This window comes from Doryrhamphus excisus, linkage group LG6 (assembly GCF_037039965.1).
Source record: "Doryrhamphus excisus strain RoL-2023G ecotype Guam linkage group LG6, RoL_Dexc_Guam_v1.1, whole genome shotgun sequence".
In the NCBI taxonomy this organism is placed as follows: Eukaryota; Metazoa; Chordata; class Actinopteri; order Syngnathiformes; family Syngnathidae; genus Doryrhamphus; species Doryrhamphus excisus.
Window position 1 is genome coordinate 2,636,254 of NC_136362.1, and position 22,391 is coordinate 2,658,644.

The 22,391-nt window shown below is 35.5% G+C and overlaps 1 protein-coding gene across 4 annotated transcripts in view; it reads right to left on the bottom strand.

Annotated features, from left to right (window-relative positions):
- mical3a (microtubule associated monooxygenase, calponin and LIM domain containing 3a) overlaps positions 1-22,391 on the bottom strand; it is a 79,180-nt gene that overhangs the window by 33,558 nt on the left and 23,231 nt on the right. For 2 of the 4 annotated variants that reach the window (XM_078791113.1, XM_078791114.1), the window contains exons 13-26: positions 21,639-21,835; positions 20,711-20,829; positions 20,573-20,638; positions 19,034-19,207; positions 16,836-16,931; positions 16,559-16,642; positions 13,701-13,814; positions 11,651-11,758; positions 10,178-10,364; positions 9,798-9,895; positions 5,946-6,045; positions 3,290-3,485; positions 1,791-2,014; positions 1,502-1,594 (exon numbers count right to left, since the gene is read on the bottom strand). In XM_078791113.1, coding sequence (XP_078647239.1) covers positions 1,502-1,594; positions 1,791-2,014; positions 3,290-3,485; positions 5,946-6,045; positions 9,798-9,895; positions 10,178-10,364; positions 11,651-11,758; positions 13,701-13,814; positions 16,559-16,642; positions 16,836-16,931; positions 19,034-19,207; positions 20,573-20,638; positions 20,711-20,829; positions 21,639-21,835 — 1,856 coding nt within the window. The remainder of the gene's footprint in view (positions 1-1,501; positions 1,595-1,790; positions 2,015-3,289; positions 3,486-5,945; positions 6,046-9,797; positions 9,896-10,177; positions 10,365-11,650; positions 11,759-13,700; positions 13,815-16,558; positions 16,643-16,835; positions 16,932-19,033; positions 19,208-20,572; positions 20,639-20,710; positions 20,830-21,638; positions 21,836-22,391) is intronic. The other 2 variants (XM_078791116.1, XM_078791115.1) reach the window with 2 other exon arrangements.

The following is a 22,391-nucleotide window of genomic DNA, read 5'->3' on the forward strand; positions in this document are numbered from 1 at the left end:
GTTGTAAACAAATAAATGAAGAAGAACAAGTCAGGAAAGGTAGGGAGGATAGGGAAAAAGGGAAACGAGGGGATGAGGAAAAACGGGACAAAAAAAGGAAGAAAGAGGCAGAGAGGAAGTTAGAACAAAGTAAAGTCCGTCAAAGTGGAAATTTTTCTGCATGCATTAAAAAAGCAAAATATACAAAAAAATTAGGAATGTGGTGGGGGGGGGGTCAGGAGTGACATTATTCCATGAGTTGTTTTAAAGCCACACAAATTATGTGGTAATTTTATAGCAATAATAAAAAGTTAATAAAAATAATAAAAGTTGCAACTAGAAAAATAATAATAGTAATAACAATAATCCTTGTACACGCAAACAAGACAGCAACCTTCAGTGTCTTTGAATGCGTCTTTTGAATGCGTCTTATATTTGTATATTAATTAATTGAGACTTTAAAAAGAAAAATAATAATAATAATAATAATAATTAGTAAGAATAAAGTCAAAATCTTAATTGGAAAAAAATGTAGTCTAACAAGAAAAAACACTGAAATACTAATTTAACAAATATGTTATTTATGTATTTCCAAGTGTTATTAGTATGAGAACAAAAGGAGTGTCATCAGGAGTGTCCAAAGTGAGGGCCTGGGGCCAGTTACATGCCACGGCTGGTTATTATTGGCCCGCAGCACATTATTATTATTATTATTTTTCTGATATTGTATTTTATAATTGTGCCAATTATTATTATTATTATTTTTCTAATATTGTATTTTATAATTGTGCCAATTATTATTATTATTTTTCCAATATTGTATTTTATAATTGTGCCAATTATTATTATTATTCTAATATTGTATTTTATAATTGTGCCAATTATTATTATTTTTTTCTAATATTGTATTATATAATTGTGCCAATTATTATTATTATTCTAATATTGTATTTTATAATTGTGCCAATTATTATTATTTTTTTCTAATATTGTATTATATAATTGTGCCAATTATTATTATTTTTCTAATATTGTATTTTATAATTGTGCCAATTATTATTATTATTCTAATATTGTATTTTATAATTGTGCCAATTATTAATATTATTATTATTTTTCCAATATTGTATTTTATAATTGTGCCAATTATTAATATTATTATTATCTAATATTGTATTATATAATTGTGCCAATTATTATTATTTTTCTAATATTGTATTTTATAATTGTGCCAATTATTATTATTATTATTTTTCTAATATTGCGGCACATAGTAAAAATATACTTTAACAAGAAAAAAAAATAAGTAAAAATAAAGTCAAAATCTTAATTGGAAAAAAATGTAGTCTAACAAGAAAAACATTGAAATACTAATTTAACAAATATGTTATTTATGTATTTCCAAGTGTTATTAGTATGAGAACAAAAAAAATAATGTTCGGAAAATCAAAAAAATAATAATAATAATCCTTGTACACGCAAACCAGGCAGCAAACACACCCACAAGCAGTACTACTGCTACCTTTAAAAGTACCAACACCATCTTCATCTGTGAGGTACTTTTCCAGCCAAAGTCCTGACTGGAGTTCCCTGTCCCATGGGCAGTAATCACCCTCTGCCAGCAGGGGGAGACAAAGGCCGGGCAAAATGTACAAGTACATGGAGTTTAACAGAAAGGATGAAGACAAAGACATGAAGAAACGTTAAAACGTGACACAGGAAGCACGTTTCAGGATTTCGGATTCTCCCGACGAACGACACAGAGATGGAAAAAAGAACGAGAAACCACGTAAAGAGAAAAAGAAACACACCTTCACTGGATTCCTCGTCATCTTCTCCGTCGTTGTCCTCTTCTAGTTCGACGAGAGCCTCGTCCTCGTAGTGGCCGCCTCGAAGTTTGGCGTGGAGCTGCACCGCCTCCTTCCACGGAACGCCTCCGAGGTCCGAGGGGCTGGGGAGATGCTGGAAGTCCTCTTCCGCCGCCTCGTCTTGATCCTCCTGCTCGTCCTCCTCGTCCATGTCAGACTCTGAGCTGCTGTGACGAAATGCAAACACGCATTAGGGCCAGTAGGAGGCGCAATATTGCCGTCTTTCGGTGGTGGTTTTTTTTAGTCTGTTCAAATGTAGTAGAAAATTATGGAAGTGTAGGATTGGCCTGTGTTCTAATCTTTATATGTATATATTTATTATCTATGTTTACTTTCCCTGCATCATGCCTTTATTACATCTTTTTAATCAAAGCAAAGTTGAAAGATCATATTTTTTCTATATTTTTTCTTTTTTTTACTATATTTTTTTCTATATATTTTCTTTTTTTCTATATTTTCTCTAATTTTTCTTTTCTTTCTATATTTTTTCTTTTTTTCTACATTTTCTCTATATATTTTTTCTATATTTTTTCTTTTTTTCTATATTTTCACTTTATTTTTTCTATATTTCTTAATATTTTTTTTTCTATATATTTTTTCTATATTTTTCTATATATTTCTTCTATATTTTTTCTTTTTTTCTATATTTTCTCTATATTTTTTCTTTTTTTACTATATTTTTTCTATTTTTTTTCTATACTTTTTCTTTTTTTCTACATTTTCTCTATATATTTTTTTTCTATATTTTTTCTTTTTTTCTATATTTCTTAATATTTTTCTTTTTTTCTATATTTTTCATATTGTTTCTATATTTTTTCTTTTTTCTATATATTTTTTTCTATATTTTTCCTTATTTTCTATATTTTCTCCATATTTTTTCCTTTTTTCTATATTTTTTCTTTTTTTTCTATATTTTTTCTATATATTTTTTTCTATATATGTTATTTTTTTCTATATTTTCTCTATATGTTTTCTATATTTTTACTTTATTTTTTCTATATTTCTTAATATTTTTCTTTTTTCTATATTTTTCATATTTTTTCTATATTTTTTCTTTTTTTCCATATTTTTTCTATATTTTTTCTTTTTTCTATATTTTTTTCTATTTTTTTCCTTTATTTTCTATATTTTTTCTATATATTTTTTGTTTTTTCTATATTCTATATATTTTTATATTATTTTCTATATAGTCGACTATATTGGGTAATATGAGCTTTAAGGTGACTATAGGGGTGTTATATCACGCCTGGAAGGCTCTAATAATTAAATGAAATTAAAATTAAAATTAAAATTAAAATTAAAATTAAAATTAAAATTAAAATTAAAATTAAAATTAAAATTAAAATTAAAATTAAAATTAAAATTAATTAAGTTAAATTAAACTAAACGAGTGATTCCGGTGTAGGAATTCTGACGTGTAGAATCTTGCATCGCACTCATACCTGGAACCCAAGTCGACGTCGGTGGCTTTATCCAGGACGCTACTGAGGTTATGCTCTGCCAGCGTCTCCTCCGGCACCTCCTCCAACTCCTCCTCCCTCTGCAGAGACAGTCGGTAGTTCTCCAACTCGATGCGTTCCGGCGTGCCGCGAAGCCGTTTTGCCAAACTTGGTTCCTGCATCCCGTTGACGTCGGACGCTGTTGCGGAGAAGCATAAGAACGTAAAGAAACGGGTGAAATAATGATGCATTCGTGGCGTCGGGATATTGTAAACTCGTATGCATGCAGGACAAAGTGGACAATAACACACCCATTTTGTAGCTCTAGAAGTGTATTTATTTTATTAGATATGATTTCTAAACAATAGAAATATATAATAACATTGTACAGTACAGAAGAGTGTTAATACACGGTACTTGCCTTGCCTTTTTCCCATCCTGAAGCAAATACTACAAAAAATACTTTGTTCCGTTTAAGCATGTGAATGCATCAGAATTTGTACAAATATTAATTTTGAGTTTATATCCTTTAAGTTGAATAAATTCGGAGAATAAAAGTTGAAATCTTTTAAGTGCTTAAAAAGATCACTCGACTGAAAATGAGACAGTAAGGAATCGAACGTTGCACAGGTGTCCCAACTTTGTCCACGGAAAATGCAAGGCCCACGTTGCACGATATTTTTCGGAATACGCTAACTCTGATTTTATTCCCGGGCGGCACGGTGGTCGAGTGGTTAGCGCGCAGACCTCACAGCTAGGAGACCAGGGTTCGATTCCACCCTCGGCCATCTCTGTGTTGAGTTTGCATTATAAACAGTAGGAAATGAATGAATGAATGAATGAATGAAACCAAAACTTTATTTTTGTCCAATTACAAAATGTTGTGTTGCTGCTGGATGTTCATCGTATCCCATTCATACTGTAAGCTTGTTTTCTTTTCCAAAAGAGGAAAAATGACGGTATGCTATAAATGCGGGGCTGCACGGCGGTCAAGTGGTTAGCGCGCAGACCTCACAGCTAGGAGACCAGGGTTCGATTCCACCCTCGGCCTCTATATGTGGCGGTTGTGGCGGTGCTGGAGCCTATCCCAGCTGTCTTTGGGCGAGAGGCGGGCGGGGTACGCCCTGGACTGGTCGCCAGCCAATCACAGGGCACTTGTAGACAAACAACCATTCACACTCACATTCATACCTATGGACAATTTGGAGTGGCTAATTAACCTAGCATGTTTATTTTATTTTATTTTATTTTATTTTATTTTATTTTATTTTATTTTATTTTATTTTATTTTATTTTATTTTATAATAAATATTATAAATATTTTATAATATTTAATAATAATATATTTTGAAGAAATAATCTTAGAAGAAAGTTATAATAAAAAAAACAACAAAGAAAGAACAAAGACCAAAGTTCATGCTAACAATGCTAACAAACATGGTAACAACGGCTGTGAGGTCTGCGTGCTAACCATGCCGCATTTATATTTTTCTTTAATATTTCAATTCTGTTAATTAATTTTCCACATAATTTCGTATCATAATTTTTTTATATTGTAATTTTTGGTGCTGAAATTATATTTGTAAAATTACATCTTGTTGGATTATAATTTTTTTCTCTAATGATTTTGACTTTATTCAAGTTAAATTACAGACGGTATGTCAATTTTCGGTATCACAAATTTTATAGAATTTTTATACAAATGTCCCAAAGGCCAATAGAAGCCGCACTTTGGACACCCTCTGGTATCGTACATTTATTTATATTTTTTTTCACGCTTTATAAATATGCAACGATGCCTAGAAGTTATCATGTTTAATATGTTTACACCCAACATTTGCACCTACATACATACACTCAAAACTCACGATGCTACACTACACTTGCCACATCGAGTCAAGAGTTCGAATCCCTAATTCTAAAAATTCTAATTCAAGCACAAAGAGCAATTTTAAAAAAAGATGTGAGTTCCGTGGATGCAGAAGAGAAGAAGGCGTTGGTTTTAAGATGCTTTGCTAGTAAGGGGGGGGAAAAGGTAAAGCTCACAAAAGCACTCAAACAGGACATCACAGAACAGGAAGAGGAAGTCATTTCAAAATAAGAGGAGCTAAATTAACCACTTGGGAGGTTACACGAATCAAGAATCAAACTCGCATCAACATGCATTGTGTTGCTAGAGAAAAATAATATAAGTCATGTGACATATTTTTTTTTATATATTGCTGACTGGAGAGTTGAAAAAAAAAAACTTTATTCAACTCTTTTTCATTTGCAAGCCAAGAAAGTAGAAAAAAAAGCACTTCTGCTGCAATGGAAATGGACTGCAGCTTTAAGAAAGAAATCAATCACCGAAACAATGAATTTAAGTAATTACATAAACCTTGCAAAGTCCATACAAGCACAAGATAAAGAAGAAAAAAAAGTGTGGGGGGGGGGGGTCGGGGGGGGGCATGCTAGAGCAAGTTGAGCAGGGCATTGACGGTGAAACAGCAGAGGAGGTAGATGCAGTAGCTGCACAGGAAGGGGGAGTCAAGGGGGTTGTGCGCCACCTGGTGGCACGTCCGCGAAAGTGTACGGCGGAGGGAACGCAGCCGCGCCCCCCAACCTGTGGCCACGCGGCGGGGGGCGGCGGCCACAGGGAGGGAGGAGAGATGGGTACCTGAGGGCCGGAGCTCGGCTGAGGGGGATGATGCTGACGCCGCCATCGCCCTTCCGGGGGCGTCGACCGTCGCCGCCGGAGACACGGGGTCTTGGTTCTCCTGCAAAGGTCGGAAGGAAAAAGACTTAAAGTTGCTGTAACTTAATGGCTGACAAACCTGCTTAACTAGAGTAACTACTCTAAATGTATGTGCCTTAGTCACAAGTTCCTCTGTAACTACTCTAAATGTGTCTGCCTTAGTCAAGAGTTCCTGGGTAACTACTCTAAATGTATGTGCCTTAGTCACAAGTTCCTCTGTAACTACTCTAAATGTAGTAGCCTTAGTCAAGAGTTCCTGGGTAACTACTCTAAATGTATGTGCCTTAGTCACGAGTTCTTCTGTAACTACTCTAAATGTGGGTGCCTTAGTCAAGAGTTTCTGGGTAACTACTCTAAATGTATGTGCCTTAGTCACAAGTTCCTCTGTAACTACTCTAAATGTAGTAGCCTTAGTCAAGAGTTCCTGGGTAACTACTCTAAATGTATGTGCCTTAGTCACAAGTTCCTCTGTAACTACTCTAAATGTAGTAGCCTTAGTCAAGAGTTCCTGGGTAACTACTCTAAATGTATGTGCCTTAGTCGCGAGTTCTTCTGTAACCACTCTAAATGTGGGTGCCTTAGTCAAGAGTTCCTGGGTAACTACTCTAAATGTATGTGCCTTAGTCACAAGTTCCTCTGTAACTACTCTAAATGTAGTAGCCTTAGTCAAGAGTTCCTGGGTAACTACTCTAAATGTATGTGCCTTAGTCACAAGTTCTTCTGTAACCACTCTAAATGTGGGTGCCTTAGTCAGGATTTCCTCGGTAACTACTGCACACACATTTAGAGTAGTTACAGAAGAACTCATGACTAAGGCACATACATTTAGAGTAGTTACTGAGGAACTCATGACTAAGGCACATACATTTAGAGTAGTTACTGAGGAAATCTACTACTACTACTCTAAATGTATGTGCCTTAGTCATGAGTTCCTCAGTAACTACTCTAAATGCAGTAGCCTTAGTCAAGATTTTATTAGTAACTACTCTAAATGCAGTAGCCTTAGTTAAGATTTTATCTGTAACTACTCTAAATGTAGTAGCCTTAGTCAAGATTTTATCTGTAACTACTCTAAATGCAGTAGCCTTAGTCAAGAGTTCAGCGGTCACTACTCTAAATGTATGTGCCTTAATCATGAGTTCAGCGGTCACTACTCTAAATGTATGTGCCTTAGTCACGAGTTCTTGTGTAAATACTATAAATGTGGGTGCCTTAGTCAAGAGTTCCTGGGTAACTACTCTAAATGTGGGTGCCTTAGTCAGGATTTCCTTGGTAACTACTGTACACACATTTAGAGTAGTTACAGAAGAACTCATGACTAAGGCACATACATTTAGAGTAGTTACCGAGGAAATCTACTACTACTACTCTAAATGTATGTGCCTTAGTCATGAGTTCCTCAGTAACTACTCTAAATGCAGTAGCCTTAGTCAAGATTTTATCTGTAACTACTCTAAATGTAGTAGCCTTAGTCAAGAGTTCAGCGGTCACTACTCTAAATGTATGTGCCTTAGTCACGAGTTCTTGTGTAAATACTATAAATGTGGGTGCCTTAGTCAAGAGTTCCTGGGTAACTACTCTAAATGTATGTGCCTTAGTCACAAGTTCCTCTGTAACTACTCTAAATGTAGTAGCCTTAGTCAAGAGTTCCTGGGTAACTACTCTAAATGTATGTGCCTTAGTCAAGAGTTCATCTGTAACTACTCTAAATGTAGTAGCCTTAGTCAAGAGTTCATCTGTAACTACTCTAAATGTAGTAGCCTCAGTCACAAGTTCCTCTGTAACTACTCTAAATGCAGTAGCCTTAGTCAAGAGTTCCTCTGTAACTACTCTAAATGCAGTAGCCTTAGTCAAGAGTTCATCTGTAACTACTCTATATACATGGGCCTTAATCATGAGCTCAGCGGTCACTACTCTAAATGTATGTGCCTTAATCATGAGTTCAGCGGTCACTACTCTAAATGTATGTGCCTTAGTCACAAGTTCCTCTGTAAATATTCTAAATGTAGTAGCCTTAGTCAAGAGGTCATCTGTAACTACTCTAAATGTCAAGAGTTCATCTGTAACTACTCTAAATGTATGTGCCTTAGTCACGAGTTCCTCTGTAACTACTCTAAATGTAGTAGCCTTAGTCAAGAGTTCATCTGTAACTACTCTATATATATGGGCCTTAATCATGAGCTCAGCGGTCACTACTCTAAATGTATGTGCCTTAATCATGAGTTCAGCGGTCACTACTCTAAATGTATGTGCCTTAGTCACAAGTTCCTCTGTAAATATTCTAAATGTAGTAGCCTTAGTCAAGAGGTCATCTGTAACTACTCTAAATGTCAAGAGTTCATCTGTAACTACTCTAAATGTATGTGCCTTAGTCACGAGTTCCTCTGTAACTACTCTAAATGTAGTAGCCTTAGTCAAGAGTTCATCTGTAACTACTCTATATATATGGGCCTTAATCATGAGCTCAGCGGTCACTACTCTAAATGTATGTGCCTTAATCATGAGTTCAGCGGTCACTACTCTAAATGTATGTGCCTTAGTCACAAATTCCTCTGTAACTATTCTAAATGTAGTAGCCTTAGTCAAGAGTTAATCTGTAACTACTCTTAATGTAGTAGCCTTAGTCAAGAGTTTATCTGTAACTACTCTAAATGTAGTAGAGTTCATCTGTAACTACTCTAAATGTATGTGCCTTAATCATGAAGCTCAGCGGTCACCACTCTAAATGTATGTGCCTTAGTCACAAGTTCCTCTGTAACTATTCTAAATGTAGTAGCCTTAGTCAAGAGGTCATCTGTAACTACTCTAAATGTAGTATCCTTGGTCAAGAGTTCATCTGTAACTACTCTAAATGTAGTAGCCTTAGTCAAGAGTTTATCTGTAACTACTCTAAATGTAGTAGAGTTCACCTGTAACTACTCTAAATGTAGTAGCCTTCGTCAAGAGTTCATCTGTAACTACTCTAAATGCATGTGCCTTAATCATGAGCTCAGCGGTCACTACTCTAAATGTATGTGTCTTAATTATGAGTTCAGCAGTCACTACTCTAAATGTATGTGCCTTAATCATGAGTTCAGCAGTCACTACTCTAAATGTATGTGCCTTAGTCAGGAGTTCTTCTGTAACTACTCTAAATGTGGGTGCCTTAGTCAGGATTTCCTCAGTAACTACTCTAAATGTATGTGCCTTAGCTATGAGTTCCTCAGTAACTACTCTAAATGTATGTGCTTTAGTCAGGAGTTCCTCAGTAACTACTCTAAATGTATGTGCTTTAGTCAGGAGTTCCTCTGTAACTACTCTAAATGTAGTAGCCTTAGTCATTAGTTCATCTGTAACTACTCTAAATGCATGTGCCATAGTCACGAGTTCCTCGGTAACCACTCTAAATGTATGTGCCTTAGACACGAGTTCCTTGGTAACTACTCTATATGCATGTGCCTTAGTCAGTTCCTCTATAACTACTCCAAATGTATGTGCCCTAGACCCAAGTTCCTCTGTAACTACTCTAAATGTAGCAACTTTAGTCAAGAGTTCTTCTGTAACTACTCTAAATGTAGCAACTTTAGTCAAGAGTTCTTCTGTAACTACTCTAAATGTATGTGCCTTAGTCACAAGTTCCCCGGTAACTACTCTAAATGTAGTAGCCTTATTCATTAGTTCCTATGTAACTACTCTAAATGTATGTGGAAGGCCGTAAGTGGCCTCAGGCCCCCCTTCGGACCCCCCTGACGTCTACTGTAGGTTTCCAGTATTTGAATCCTAAAATAAAAGTACCTTAGTGGTTGGCGCTGGGGAGGGCGAAGGTGCAGGTCTCTTTCTCTGAGCGTAGCCAGAAAGACGGTAACAATAGTGGGGCTTGCAGTAAAACTTCCCTGTGGATCCAAAAGACAAACTTTAGACATTAAATCAAACATTAAAGGCACACAAGCATTGAAGTTGATTAATCTATGATTAATCTATAGGCTGTATGGGCTTTACAGTACACCGTGTGGTTGGTGGTTGGACCTGGGGCACAGCAAATAATAATATGTATGAATATGAATATACATGCACATACATGGATCTGTTTAAAAATGTGATTCACTTCTAATGTGTTTTCTTAGTGATTTTTTTTATTGCAAATGATCAGAAATCGAACCAAAAGCAAAGCTTACCATCCTCGACGTCGAAGGCATAGGACGACAGGCGGAGCGTGGTGCCACAGTAGTCGCACTTGAAGCAGGTACGATGGAAGAACTTCCCTTCGGCACTCAGTCTCTCCATCACGTAGACTCTCTTACGACAGAAAAAGCAAACGTCGCTGCCGCCGATGTTGACGGGGAACTCTTTTCTCAGGGATCCCTGTGGAAAGAAAGTGCACAGAAATTAGGTAGAAAAAAAACATACATAAGTCACTCCGGAGTATAAGTCGCACAAGGCCAAAAATGCATAATTAGATAGAAAGAAACATACATAAGTCGCTCCGGAGTATAAGTCGCACAAGGCCAAAAATGCACAATTAGGTAGAAAAAAACATACATAAGTAACTCCGGAGTATAAGTCGCACAAGGCCAAAAATGCATAATTAGGTAGAAAAAAAACATACATAAGTCGCTCCGGAGTATAAGTCACACAAGGCCAAAAATGCATAATTAGGTAAAAAAAAACATACATATGTACGTAAGTAACTCCGGAGTTTAAGTCGCACAAGGCCAAAAATGCATCATTAGGTAGAAAAAACATACATAAGTCGCTCCGGAGTATAAGTCGCACAAGGCCAAAAATGCATAATTAGGTAGAAAAAAACATACATAAGTAACTCCGGAGTTTAAGTCGCACAAGGCCAAAAATGCATAATTAGGTAGAAAAAACATACATAAGTCGCTCCGGAGTATAAGTCGCACAAGGCCAAAAATGCATAATTAGGTAGAAAAAACATACATAAGTCGCTCCGGAGTATAAGTCGCACAAGGCCAAAAACGCATCATTAGGTAGAAAAAAACATACATAAGTCGCTCCGGAGTTTAAGTCGCACAAGGCCAAAAATGCATCATTAGATAGAAAAAACATACATAAGTAACTCCGGAGTTTAAGTCACACAAGGCCAAAAATGCATAATTAGGTAGAAAAAAAACATACATAAGTCGCTCTGGAGTATAAGTCGCACAACGCCAAAGATGCATAATTAGGTAGAAAAAAAACGTATATAAGTCGCTCCAGAGTATTAGTCGCACAAGGCCAAAAATGCATAATTAGGTAGAAAAAAACATACATAAGTCGCTCCAGAGTATAAGTTGCACAAAGCCAAAAATGCATAATTAGGTAGAAAAAAGATACGTAAGTAACTCCGGAGTTTAAGTCGCACAAGGCCAAAAATGCATAATTAGGTAGAAAAAAACATACATAAGTAACTCCGGAGTATAAGTCGCACAAGGCCAAAAATGCATCAGTCTTTAAAGTCAAACAAAAACACAAGAACGGGGTGTAAGTATAGTCTTAGTGGAGGTCCGGGGTCCAGGGTCCAAGGTCCAAGGTCCAAGGTCACACCACTGCTAACTGCTCAGCAGGTCTCACTACCGTCCTAAAAGCTCACCAAACACAAACTGCAACCACTGAGTGCTATCCACACACATGGACAGCTAGCTTACCGCGTCTCTCTTCTCAGGTAAAGGTTTGGACTCTTCCTGAGCCTGGAGCTGGGCGGCTATCTGCTCAGCCAATGAGCTAACACCCCCCGTGTACATCCGTATATAGCGCTAGAAGAAGCATTACAGGGGAAACGTGAAGAAACAGAAGAAAATGAGGCAAGGAAAGAAAAAGCACATGAAAAAGGAATATGGGGGTGTGGGGGGGTGGGGGGGTCACAGTACAAGAAGAGGTGCAAGCACGGCTCATGGAACGGGGCAACGTAAGACTTTTAGATTTGGATTTGTATCCAAAGGTTATGTTGCATAATCCCAATGACTGCTGCCAAAAAAAGACCTAATGATTATTAATTACCGTATTTTCTGGACTATAAGTCGCTCCAGAGTATAAGTCGCACAAGGCCAAAAATGCATCATCAGGTAGAAAAAAACATACATAAGTCGCTCCGGAGTATAAGTCACACAAGGCCAAAAATGCATAATTAGGTCGAAAAAAACATACATAAGTAACTCCGGAGTATAAGTCGCACAAGGCCAAAAATGCATAATTAGGTAGAAAAAAACATACATAAGTCACTCCGGAGTATAAGTCGCACAAGGCCAAAAATACATAATTAGGTAGAAAAAAATTATACATAAGTCGCTCCGGAGTATAGGTCGCACAAGGCCAAAAATGCATAATTAGGAAGAAAAAAAACATACATAAGTCGCTCCGGAGTATAAGTCGCACAAGGCCAAAAATGCATAATTGGGTAGAAAAAAACGTATATAAGTCACTCCGTAGTATAAGTCGCACAAGGCCAAAAATGCATAATTAGGTAGAAAAAAAACATACATAAGTCGCACAATGCCAAAATTACATAATTTGGTAGAAAAAAAACATACATAAGTCGCTCCGGAGTATAAGTCGCACAAGGCCAAAAATGCATAATTAGGTAGAAAAAAAACATACATAAGTCGCTCCGGAGTATAAGTCGCACAAGGCCAAAAATGCATAATTAGGTAGAAAAAAAACATACATAAGTCGCACTGGAGTATAAGTCGCACAAGGCCAAAAATGCATCATTAGATATAAAAAAAAAAACATACATAAGTCACACTGGAGTATAAGTTGCACAAGGCCAAAAATGCATAATTAGGAAGAAAAAAAATATACATAAGTCGCTCCGGAGTATAAGTCGCACAAGGCCAAAAATGCATAATTGGGTAGAAAAAAACGTATATAAGTCACTCCGTAGTATAAGTCGCACAAGGCCAAAAATGCATAATTGGGTAGAAAAAAACGTATATAAGTCACTCCGTAGTATAAGTCGCACAAGGACAAAAATGCATAATTAGGTAGAAAAAAAACATACATAAGTCGCACAATGCCAAAAATGCATAATTAGGTAGAAAAAAAACATACATAAGTCGCACAATGCCAAAATTACATAATTTGGTAGAAAAAAACATACATAAGTCGCTCCGGAGTATAAGTCGCACAAGGCCAAAAATGCATAATTAGGTAGAAAAAAAACATACATAAGTCGCACTGGAGTATAAGTCGCACAAGGCCAAAAATGCATAATTAGGTAGAAAAAAAACGTAACCGGGACGGCTTTTTCTTAGGCTCCAGGGGGAATTAGAAAAGAAGGGAATTAGATAAGAAGAATGGTAGAACTTGAAAATCATCACCATTGATTAATCGCTAGTTAATCACGCGTTATAGTAGCCGCAACGCCGCCATGCAAAGTGTTCACCTTTGGTGGCTTCTCAGCTTTGCCTTTAAATTTGGAGATAAGGCGGTCAGCCCTCTCCTGTATACCAGGTACATGAATAGGTCCTGGGTCTTTCTGGGTCAAGGGTTTCCGGTCCTGCCAAGGAAGCTCCATTAAGACTTGACAAAGTGAAGGGAATCCTAACGGTTTTACCCCACAATTCACGGGCTTCTCGTAGTATTCTAGTCCCTTCAACAAAGTTCTATTACCACAAACTATAATGCACATGATGCAGTATCCGTGATGAAGGAAGGAGCACCCACACAAAAACACACAAGCACCAGAACGTGTGTCACCTCGGTGTGTAGAGAAAGCGAGGAAGTGGATGACGACGAAGAAAGGAGCAAAATGGTTTTCTTTGGGCAGCTCCGAGAACCCGAGCCGGACGCTTGGTCGCCGCCACCTCTTGCCTTAGAGACGAAGAACAGAAAACTATTCATGTACTTCTACAGGTTCAAGTCCACCATCATATAGAACAACGAAGAACAGAGTGAGACCTCTCGTTAGCATACGGGTTAGCATACACACATGTCTTACTTGGGGGAGACGTTACAACAACTTTGGGATTGACAAAACTATTTGTGTACTTCTACAGGTTCAAGTCCACCATCACATAGAACAACGGAGAACAGAGTGAGACCTCTCGTTAGCATACGGGTTAGCATACGCACATGTCTTACTTGAGGGAGTTGTTACAACAACTTTGGGATTGACAAAACTATTCATGTACTTCTACAGGTTCAAGTCCACCATCATATAGAACAACAGAGAACAGAGTGAGACCTCTCGTTAGCATACGGGTTAGCATTCGCACATGTCTTACTTGGGGGAGATGTTACAACAACTTTGGGATTGACAAAACTATCCGTGTACTTCTACAGGTTCAAGTCTACCATCATATAGAACAATGGAGAACAGAGTGAGACCTCTCATTAGCATACGGGTTAGCATACGGGTTAGCATACGCACATTTCTTACTCGGGGGAGATGTTACAACAACTTTGGGATCGACAAAACTATCCGTGTACTTCTACAGATTCAAGTCCACCATCACATAGAACAACAGCGAACAGAGTGAGACCTCTCGCTAGCATACGGGTTAGCATTCGCACATGTCTTACTTGGGGGAGATGTTACAACAACTTTGGGATTGACAAAACTATTTGTGTACTTCTACAGGTTCAAGTCCACCATCATATAGAACAACGGAGAACAGAGTGAGACCTCTCGTTAGCATACGGGTTAGCATATGCACATGTCTTACTTGAGGGAGTTGTTACAACAACTTTGGGATTGACAAAACTATTCATGTACTTCTACAGGTTCAAGTCCACCATCATATAGAACAACGGAGAACAGAGTGAGACCTCTCGTTAGCATACGGGTTAGCATACGGGTTAGCATACGCACATGTCTTACTTGGGGGAGACGTTACAACAACTTTGGGATTGACAAAACTATTTGTGTACTTCTACAGGTTCAAGTCCACCATCATATAGAACAATGGAGAACAGAGTGAGACCTCTCGTTAGCATACGGGTTAGCATACGGGTTAGCATACGCACATGTCTTACTCGGGGGAGATGTTACAACAACTTTGGGATTGACAAAACTATTTGTGTACTTCTACAGGTTCAAGTCCACCATCATATAGAACAACGGAGAACAGAGTGAGACCTCTCGTTAGCATACGGGTTAGCATACGCACATGTCTTACTTTGGGGGAGATGTTACAACAACTTTGGGATTTGTGTACATCTACAGGTTCAAGTCTACCATCATATAGAACAAGGGAGAACAGAGTGAGACCTCTCGTTAGCATACGCTAGCATACAGGTTAGCATACGCACATGTCTTACTCGGGGGAGACGTCACAACAACTTTGGGATCGACAAAACTATCCGTGTACTTCTACAGGTTCAAGTCCACCATCATATAGAACAACGGAGAACAGAGTGAGACCTCTCGTTAGCATACGCACATGTCTTACTTGGGGGAGACGTTACAACAACTTTGGGATTGACAAAACTATCCGTGTACTTCTACAGGTTCAAGTCCACCATCATATAGAACAACGGAGAACAGAGTGAGACCTCTCGTTAGCATACGGGTTAGCATATGCACATGTCTTACTTGAGGGAGTTGTTACAACAACTTTGGGATTGACAAAACTATTCATGTACTTCTACAGGTTCAAGTCCACCATCATATAGAACAACGGAGAACAGAGTGAGACCTCTCGTTAGCATACGGGTTAGCATACGCACATGTCTTACTTGGGGGAGACGTTACAACAACTTTGGGATTGACAAAACTATTTGTGTACTTCTACAGGTTCAAGTCCACCATCATATAGAACAACGGCAAACAGAGTGAGACCTCTCGTTAGCATACGGGTTAGCATACGGGTTAGCATACGCACATGTCTTACTTGGGGGAGACGTTACAACAACTTTGGGATTGACAAAACTATTCATGTACTTCTACAGGTTCAAGTCCACCATCATATAGAACAACGGAGAACAGAGTGAGACCTCTCGTTAGCATACGGGTTAGCATACGCACATGTCTTACTTGGGGGAGACGTTACAACAACTTTGGGATTGACAAAACTATTTGTGTACTTCTACAGGTTCAAGTCCACCATCATATAGAACAACGGAGAACAGAGTGAGACCTCTCGTTAGCATACGCTAGCATACGGGTTAGCATACGCACATGTCTTACTTGGGGGAGACGTTACAACAACTTTGGGGTTGACAAAACTATTTGTGTACTTCTACAGGTTCAAGTCCACCATCATATAGAACAACGGAGAACAGAGTGAGACCTCTCGTTAGCATACGGGTTAGCATACAGGTTAGCATACGCACATGAGACCTCTTGAAGATGGAAAAGGGTTCCAGGAATGGAGAACTAAAACCAGGATAGCAGTTCTAACCATACCTGGTCAGTGGAGATAGTGGTCCTTTTGTGACACGACTGAAATGCAGTGGAAATGTTCCTTCGGGGGCCGATTCGGTGAATATTAACATTTGTATCATTCCCAAACTTTTATGCCACGACTGTACGATGCGTTAAAAGTGGACTTTTGAACATGGAAAAGGGTTGGAGGACTGTAGAACTAAAACCAGGACTGCAGTTCTAACCATACCTGGTCCCCTCTGTTGGGTAAGGTCTGGCACTTGATCTTTTCTTTATATCGAATGCTGAGCTGCTCCTGCTGTTGTGTGCGTCGCTGGACGAGGACAGACAACAAATATCCGATTTGTTCCGTGAGTAACAAATACTACGGAAGTACTAACGGGATCAATTCTAGGAGGTACAAGTCTAGTTCCATGTGGCACACCACAACACACCACAACACAGAGTTAGTTGATGAGTCCTGGAGGAGGGTTAGGCTCTAAGAAGGAGGGTGTGACCCTTTTTACCTTTCTCCACGCCGGGACTGGTGCCAGCCGCACTGGCTCAAGGGGTTTAGGCGGGGAGGGGGGCAAAAGGCAGTCCAGATTGGGTAGAGAATCCCCCTTTGTGGTTGTGCAAAGAAGAGGGGCGTGGACCGTGGTCAGCGATGGAGTGATGAAAAATAATAATAATAATAATAATAATAATAATAATAATAAGCATGCAAGCAACAACTGATGGATGAAGGGATGCAACATACAGAAGGTTTTCAAAATAAAAGTCATGCTCAGAGAACATAGCATATAGTAGTGGTAATAGTGTTTATGTACACGATGCAATAAAGGTATAATAATTTTTTATTATTATTATTAAATGAGTATTATTATTATTAAATGATTATTATTATATTATTATTATTATTATTATTATCACTATATTAATAGTGGTAATAGTGTTTATGTACACGATGCAATAAAGGTATAATAATTTATTATTATTATTATTAAATGAGTATTATTATTATTAAATTAATTATTATTATTATTATTATTATTATTATTATTATTATTATTATTATTATTATTATTATTATTATTATATTGATAGTGGTAATAGTGTTTATGTTCATGATGCAATAAAGGTATAATTAAAAATTATATTTTATTATTATTATTATTATTATTATTATTATTATTATTATTATTATTATTATTATTATTATTATTATTATTATTATTATTATTACTATTAGTGGTAGTAGTAGTAGTAGTGGTAGTAGTAATAGTAGTGGTAGTAGTAATAGTAGTGGTAGTAGTAATAGTAGTGGTAGTAGTAATAGTAGTGGTAGTAGTAGTGGTAGTAGTTGTAGTAGTAGTTTATAGTAGTAGTAGTAGTAGTAGTAGTACTTGTAGTAGTACTTGTAGTAGTACTTGTAGTAGTACTTGTAGTTGTACTTGTAGTTGTACTTGTAGTTGTACTTGTAGTTGTAGTTGTACTTGTAGTTGTAGTAGTACTTGTACTAGTACTTGTAGTTGTACTTGTAGTTGTACTTGTAGTTGTACTTGTAGTTGTACTTGTAGTTGTACTTGTAGTTGTACTTGTAGTTGTTGTTGTAGTTGTAGTAGTAGTAGTAGTAATAGTAGTATTACCACCACTATAATAATAGTAGTAATAGTGTTTAGGTAAACGATACATATCTACTTATACTAGTAGTAATAGTGTTTATGTACAAATACATATCTACCTATACTAGTAGTAATAGTGTTTATGTACAAATACATATCTACCTATACTAGTAGTAATAGTGTTTATGTACAAATACATATCTACCTATACTAGTAGTAATAGTGTTTATGTACAAATACATATCTACCTATACTAGTAGTAATAGTGTTTATGTACAAATACATATCTACCTATACTAGTAGTAATAGTGTTTATGTACAAATACATATCTACCTATACTAGTAGTAATAGTGTTCATGTACAAATACATATCTACCTATACTAGTAGTAATAGTGTTTATGTACACGATGCATATCAACCTACCATATTTTGACTTTATTATATTATATATTTTTATAAGTTTCTTATATTACAACTATAAAAAAATAGAATTTGTTTTGTAATATTTCATGTTTTATAGTGTTGTTGGTTTCGAATATGACGACTTTATTAGGAAAAAAAAATTCCTCATAATATTAATTAATTATTATAAAATAAAAAATATTTATAAAAAAATATTATAAAATTAATTTTCCCCAATTACATTACAGATTTTTTTTTCTTTTTACTTTTTTCCCATAATATTTTATAATAATTAAATTATAATAATAATTTATATAATGAATTAATTTATTTAATAATTTTTTTTATAATTCCAGCAGTCAACAAAATCAAATTCCCATCATTTTATTACAACTTTTTAATATTGAATGCAGTCATAACTCACTGGTTCTATTTCATTTAGGTGCCAATATTGCAAATAATAATAAATAATATTGCAATAATACTGCAAATATTGCAATACTATATCGTGGGATGTATTCTACCACATCAACAGTTGACGGTTGTCCATTTACGCGTCAACAAAGACGCCATTGTTGTTATGAACCTCGCCTACATGGAACGGGAACAATACTCCGTTCCCGAGTGCATCCCATGAAGACAAAAGCCGACGTCTCATTGGCTGGATGAAAAACCGGAGCATCCACGCATGCTTACCTGACGTTTGAGTCCCGAGGACTGAGCCGGAGCGTTTTCCTCGAACTTGGCGAGCAGCTGCGTAGCCATGACCTTGACTTTGTTGTTGTTCCCGACAGCAGAAGGATCCATCTTTCGCTCGGAGAACGCAGTCGCTATGACGACGTCTTCACGACCCGCCTTGGACGCTTCCTCCTGACCAAACACGGAAACACACATTTTATTCATGTCCATATTGGATTAGATGTTTCTTTGTGATTTCATATGATCTGCATGAACACTTTTCGAATGGGTACATTCGAAAAATATCATTTAACAAAAAAAAAAATTTTTTTATGAAAAATCAGCAGTCATAATTATATGACAATATCATTATTTTAGTAGCATGACGTTGAAATGTTAGTATTTTCAAGTCTTGATATTATGAGATACAAAATACAAATAAAGTTTATATATATATATAATTATTCCCATCATTTTTATAATAATAACATTATAATAATAATTTATATAATTAATAAGTTTATGTATTTTTTTATTGCAGCAGTCAACAAAATCAATCTCTGATCATCCTATCACAGATGCATATCTACATACCATATTTTCACTTTATTATATTATACATATTTTTTTTATTTTATAAGTTTCTTATAATACAACTATTTAAAAAATAGCATTTTTTTTATATTTAATGTTTTTTATATTAGTGTTGTTGGTCTCTAATATGATGACTCTATTAGGAAAAAAAATATATATATATATATGAAATAAAAATATAAAAATATAAAAAGACAAAATAAATAAATAATAAATGAATAGTAAATTTAAAAAAAAAAAATAAATAAATAAATAAAATAAAAAAATAGCTACAAACAACAAATAAAGTTGTAATTTTTAGGGGAAAAAACTGCTCTAATTTTACGACAGTAAATTTTTGTAGAAAAAAACAACAAGAAATAGTCATAATTTTATAAAAATTTACATACTTTTAGTAGCATAATGTTGAAATATTTAAAAAAACAAATTAGTCTTAATATTATGAGAAGCAAAACATAATGTTGGAATTTTCGGAAAAAATTTCCTTGAATAAAAAAATTACATAGACTTTTTTTCTTTAACATTAAAGCTATTTTTTATTTTTATTTCATATATATATATTTATATAGTTTTTTTATAGATATAGTTTTTCCCCTAAAATTTACAACTTTATTTGTTGTTTGTAGCTATTTTTATATGAAATAAAAAAAAACAATAATAAGTATATAAAATAAATAAATAAATAAATAACAGTAAATTTTAGTAGAAAAAAACAACAAAAAATAGTAAAAATTTACAAAAGGCTATTTTTTTATTTCATATATACATATATATATGAAAAAAAAATATATATATATGAAATAAAAAAATAGCTACAAACAACAAATAAAGTTGTAAATGTAAAAAATAAAAAAAAAAACTCCTCTAATTTTACAACAGTACTTTTTAGTAGAAAAAACAACAAGAAATAGTCAAAATTTACAAAAAGCAAAAAGAACCCAAGAAAACTCCATCCCGACTCACCTCTTCAGACTGGCTGGTTTTCCTTCTCTTCCCTAAACCGTCCACGCCCTTTTCTTTTTTGTCCTGCTGATGAAATGTGATGAAAGTTATTGCAACATCATATTTCAGTAAGATATTATGGGATGTTGGGGCTCTGACCTTGGGGTTACGCTTCCTGGAGATGGCGATGCTCTGGCCAAGCTTGCTGAAGAAGGAGATGGGAGATTTGGTGCTCGCCATGAGAGCCGCCTTGTCCTCTGGACTCAGGTTTTGGTTATCTGGACAGACAAAAATAGTAGATAAAAGAATGAGGATAAGGGAAAAGGTTCCGCAAAATTATTAAAAGTATTTGCAAAATAAACATTAGCAAAAATCAGCAGTAATTTTACACAAATAAAGTCAAAATATTGAGAAAAAAAAAACTGTAGTTGTGATTTTACGAGAATAACATAAAAGCAGCTATAAAGTCAAAATATCAAGAGCATAAAGTTGAAATACTTTGTTATTTTTAAGTCGCAATATTAAATTAGAAAGTTAGAATATTATGGGAATAAAGTGAAAATACTACGGATTTTTAAAATCAATTTTAAAAGAAGAAATACTTGTAAAAATAAACTTATAATGGAAAATAAAGAGTAGAAAATAGTGTTAATATTAAAGAAAGAAATGTGTTATTTTTTATGCAATATTATGTAATTTATGGAAAACTTGGTTATAATATTCAGTGGATAAAAGAGGAAAAAGTCATATTCTACGAGGAAAAAATAGAGTTAAAATATAGTTCTAAGTTTTGGAAAATTAGGTTGATTTTATAATATTATCATATAAATTATAATATAATATATATAATATAAATAAAAAGTTAAAATATTATGGAAATAAAGTGAAAATACTACAGAATTTTTAGATCAATTTTAAAAGAAGAATGTTGAAAAATTTATTTAAAAAAATTATAATTTCATTTGATTTCAGAAACTCATAAAGGAAAATAAAGAGTAGGAAATAGAGTGAATTATGCCCTGAATTCTGCCTGGCAAAGCAGTAGAACATCTCTATGACGTCACAGACGGCACAGACAGCCTCTCACCTCCGGGTGGCACTGTGTCCTTGAACATCTCGTAGAACTGGCTGAGGTACATGACCATGGAAAGCTTGTCGGGTTCCACAACAGAAGACATCTCCTTGCCCGTCATGCAGGGTGAGATGCCAAATTCTCTCTCCGCCAAGTCAAATCCCAACTGGTTGTTCTTTTCCTGGTCTCGCTCGTCCAGACGGTCGAAGTCACTGAAGGCAGCAAAAGGGAAAAATAATCAAATTAAATAACAAAACCAACAAAAACTGCTTTAAAAAGAAAAAAAATCATGACTTAAAAGCCTGGAAAGACACGGCATTGAACCGTGGGGAGCCAAAGCGCGGGCCGGAATTGTTTTATCATCATCCCACAGCACATTCTAAACATTTAATTTAACAAGACAAGACAAAAATTAAAAAAATCAGCAGTAATTTTACTTTATTTTACTTTAAGTCAAGATATTAAGGAAATATGTTTTAGAGAATAATATTCCAAAATTAGGAAAACAAAGACCAGCCTTTTATTAGCATGAAGTTGGAAATATTCAAGAAAAAAAAAGTTGTAATTTTAGGAAAAATTGGGAATAACATCCAAATATTATGGCATTAAAGTCATAACTTTAATGTACAAAAAAAAACTTGGAATTCTTAGGAATTGTGTCCAAATCCGAACACAATGAATCAGGATTTGCAGTTAACAATAACAATGATATGCATGCTAGCTGGAAGGAGACATTATCCCATGGGTGTCCAAAGAGCAGCGTGGGGG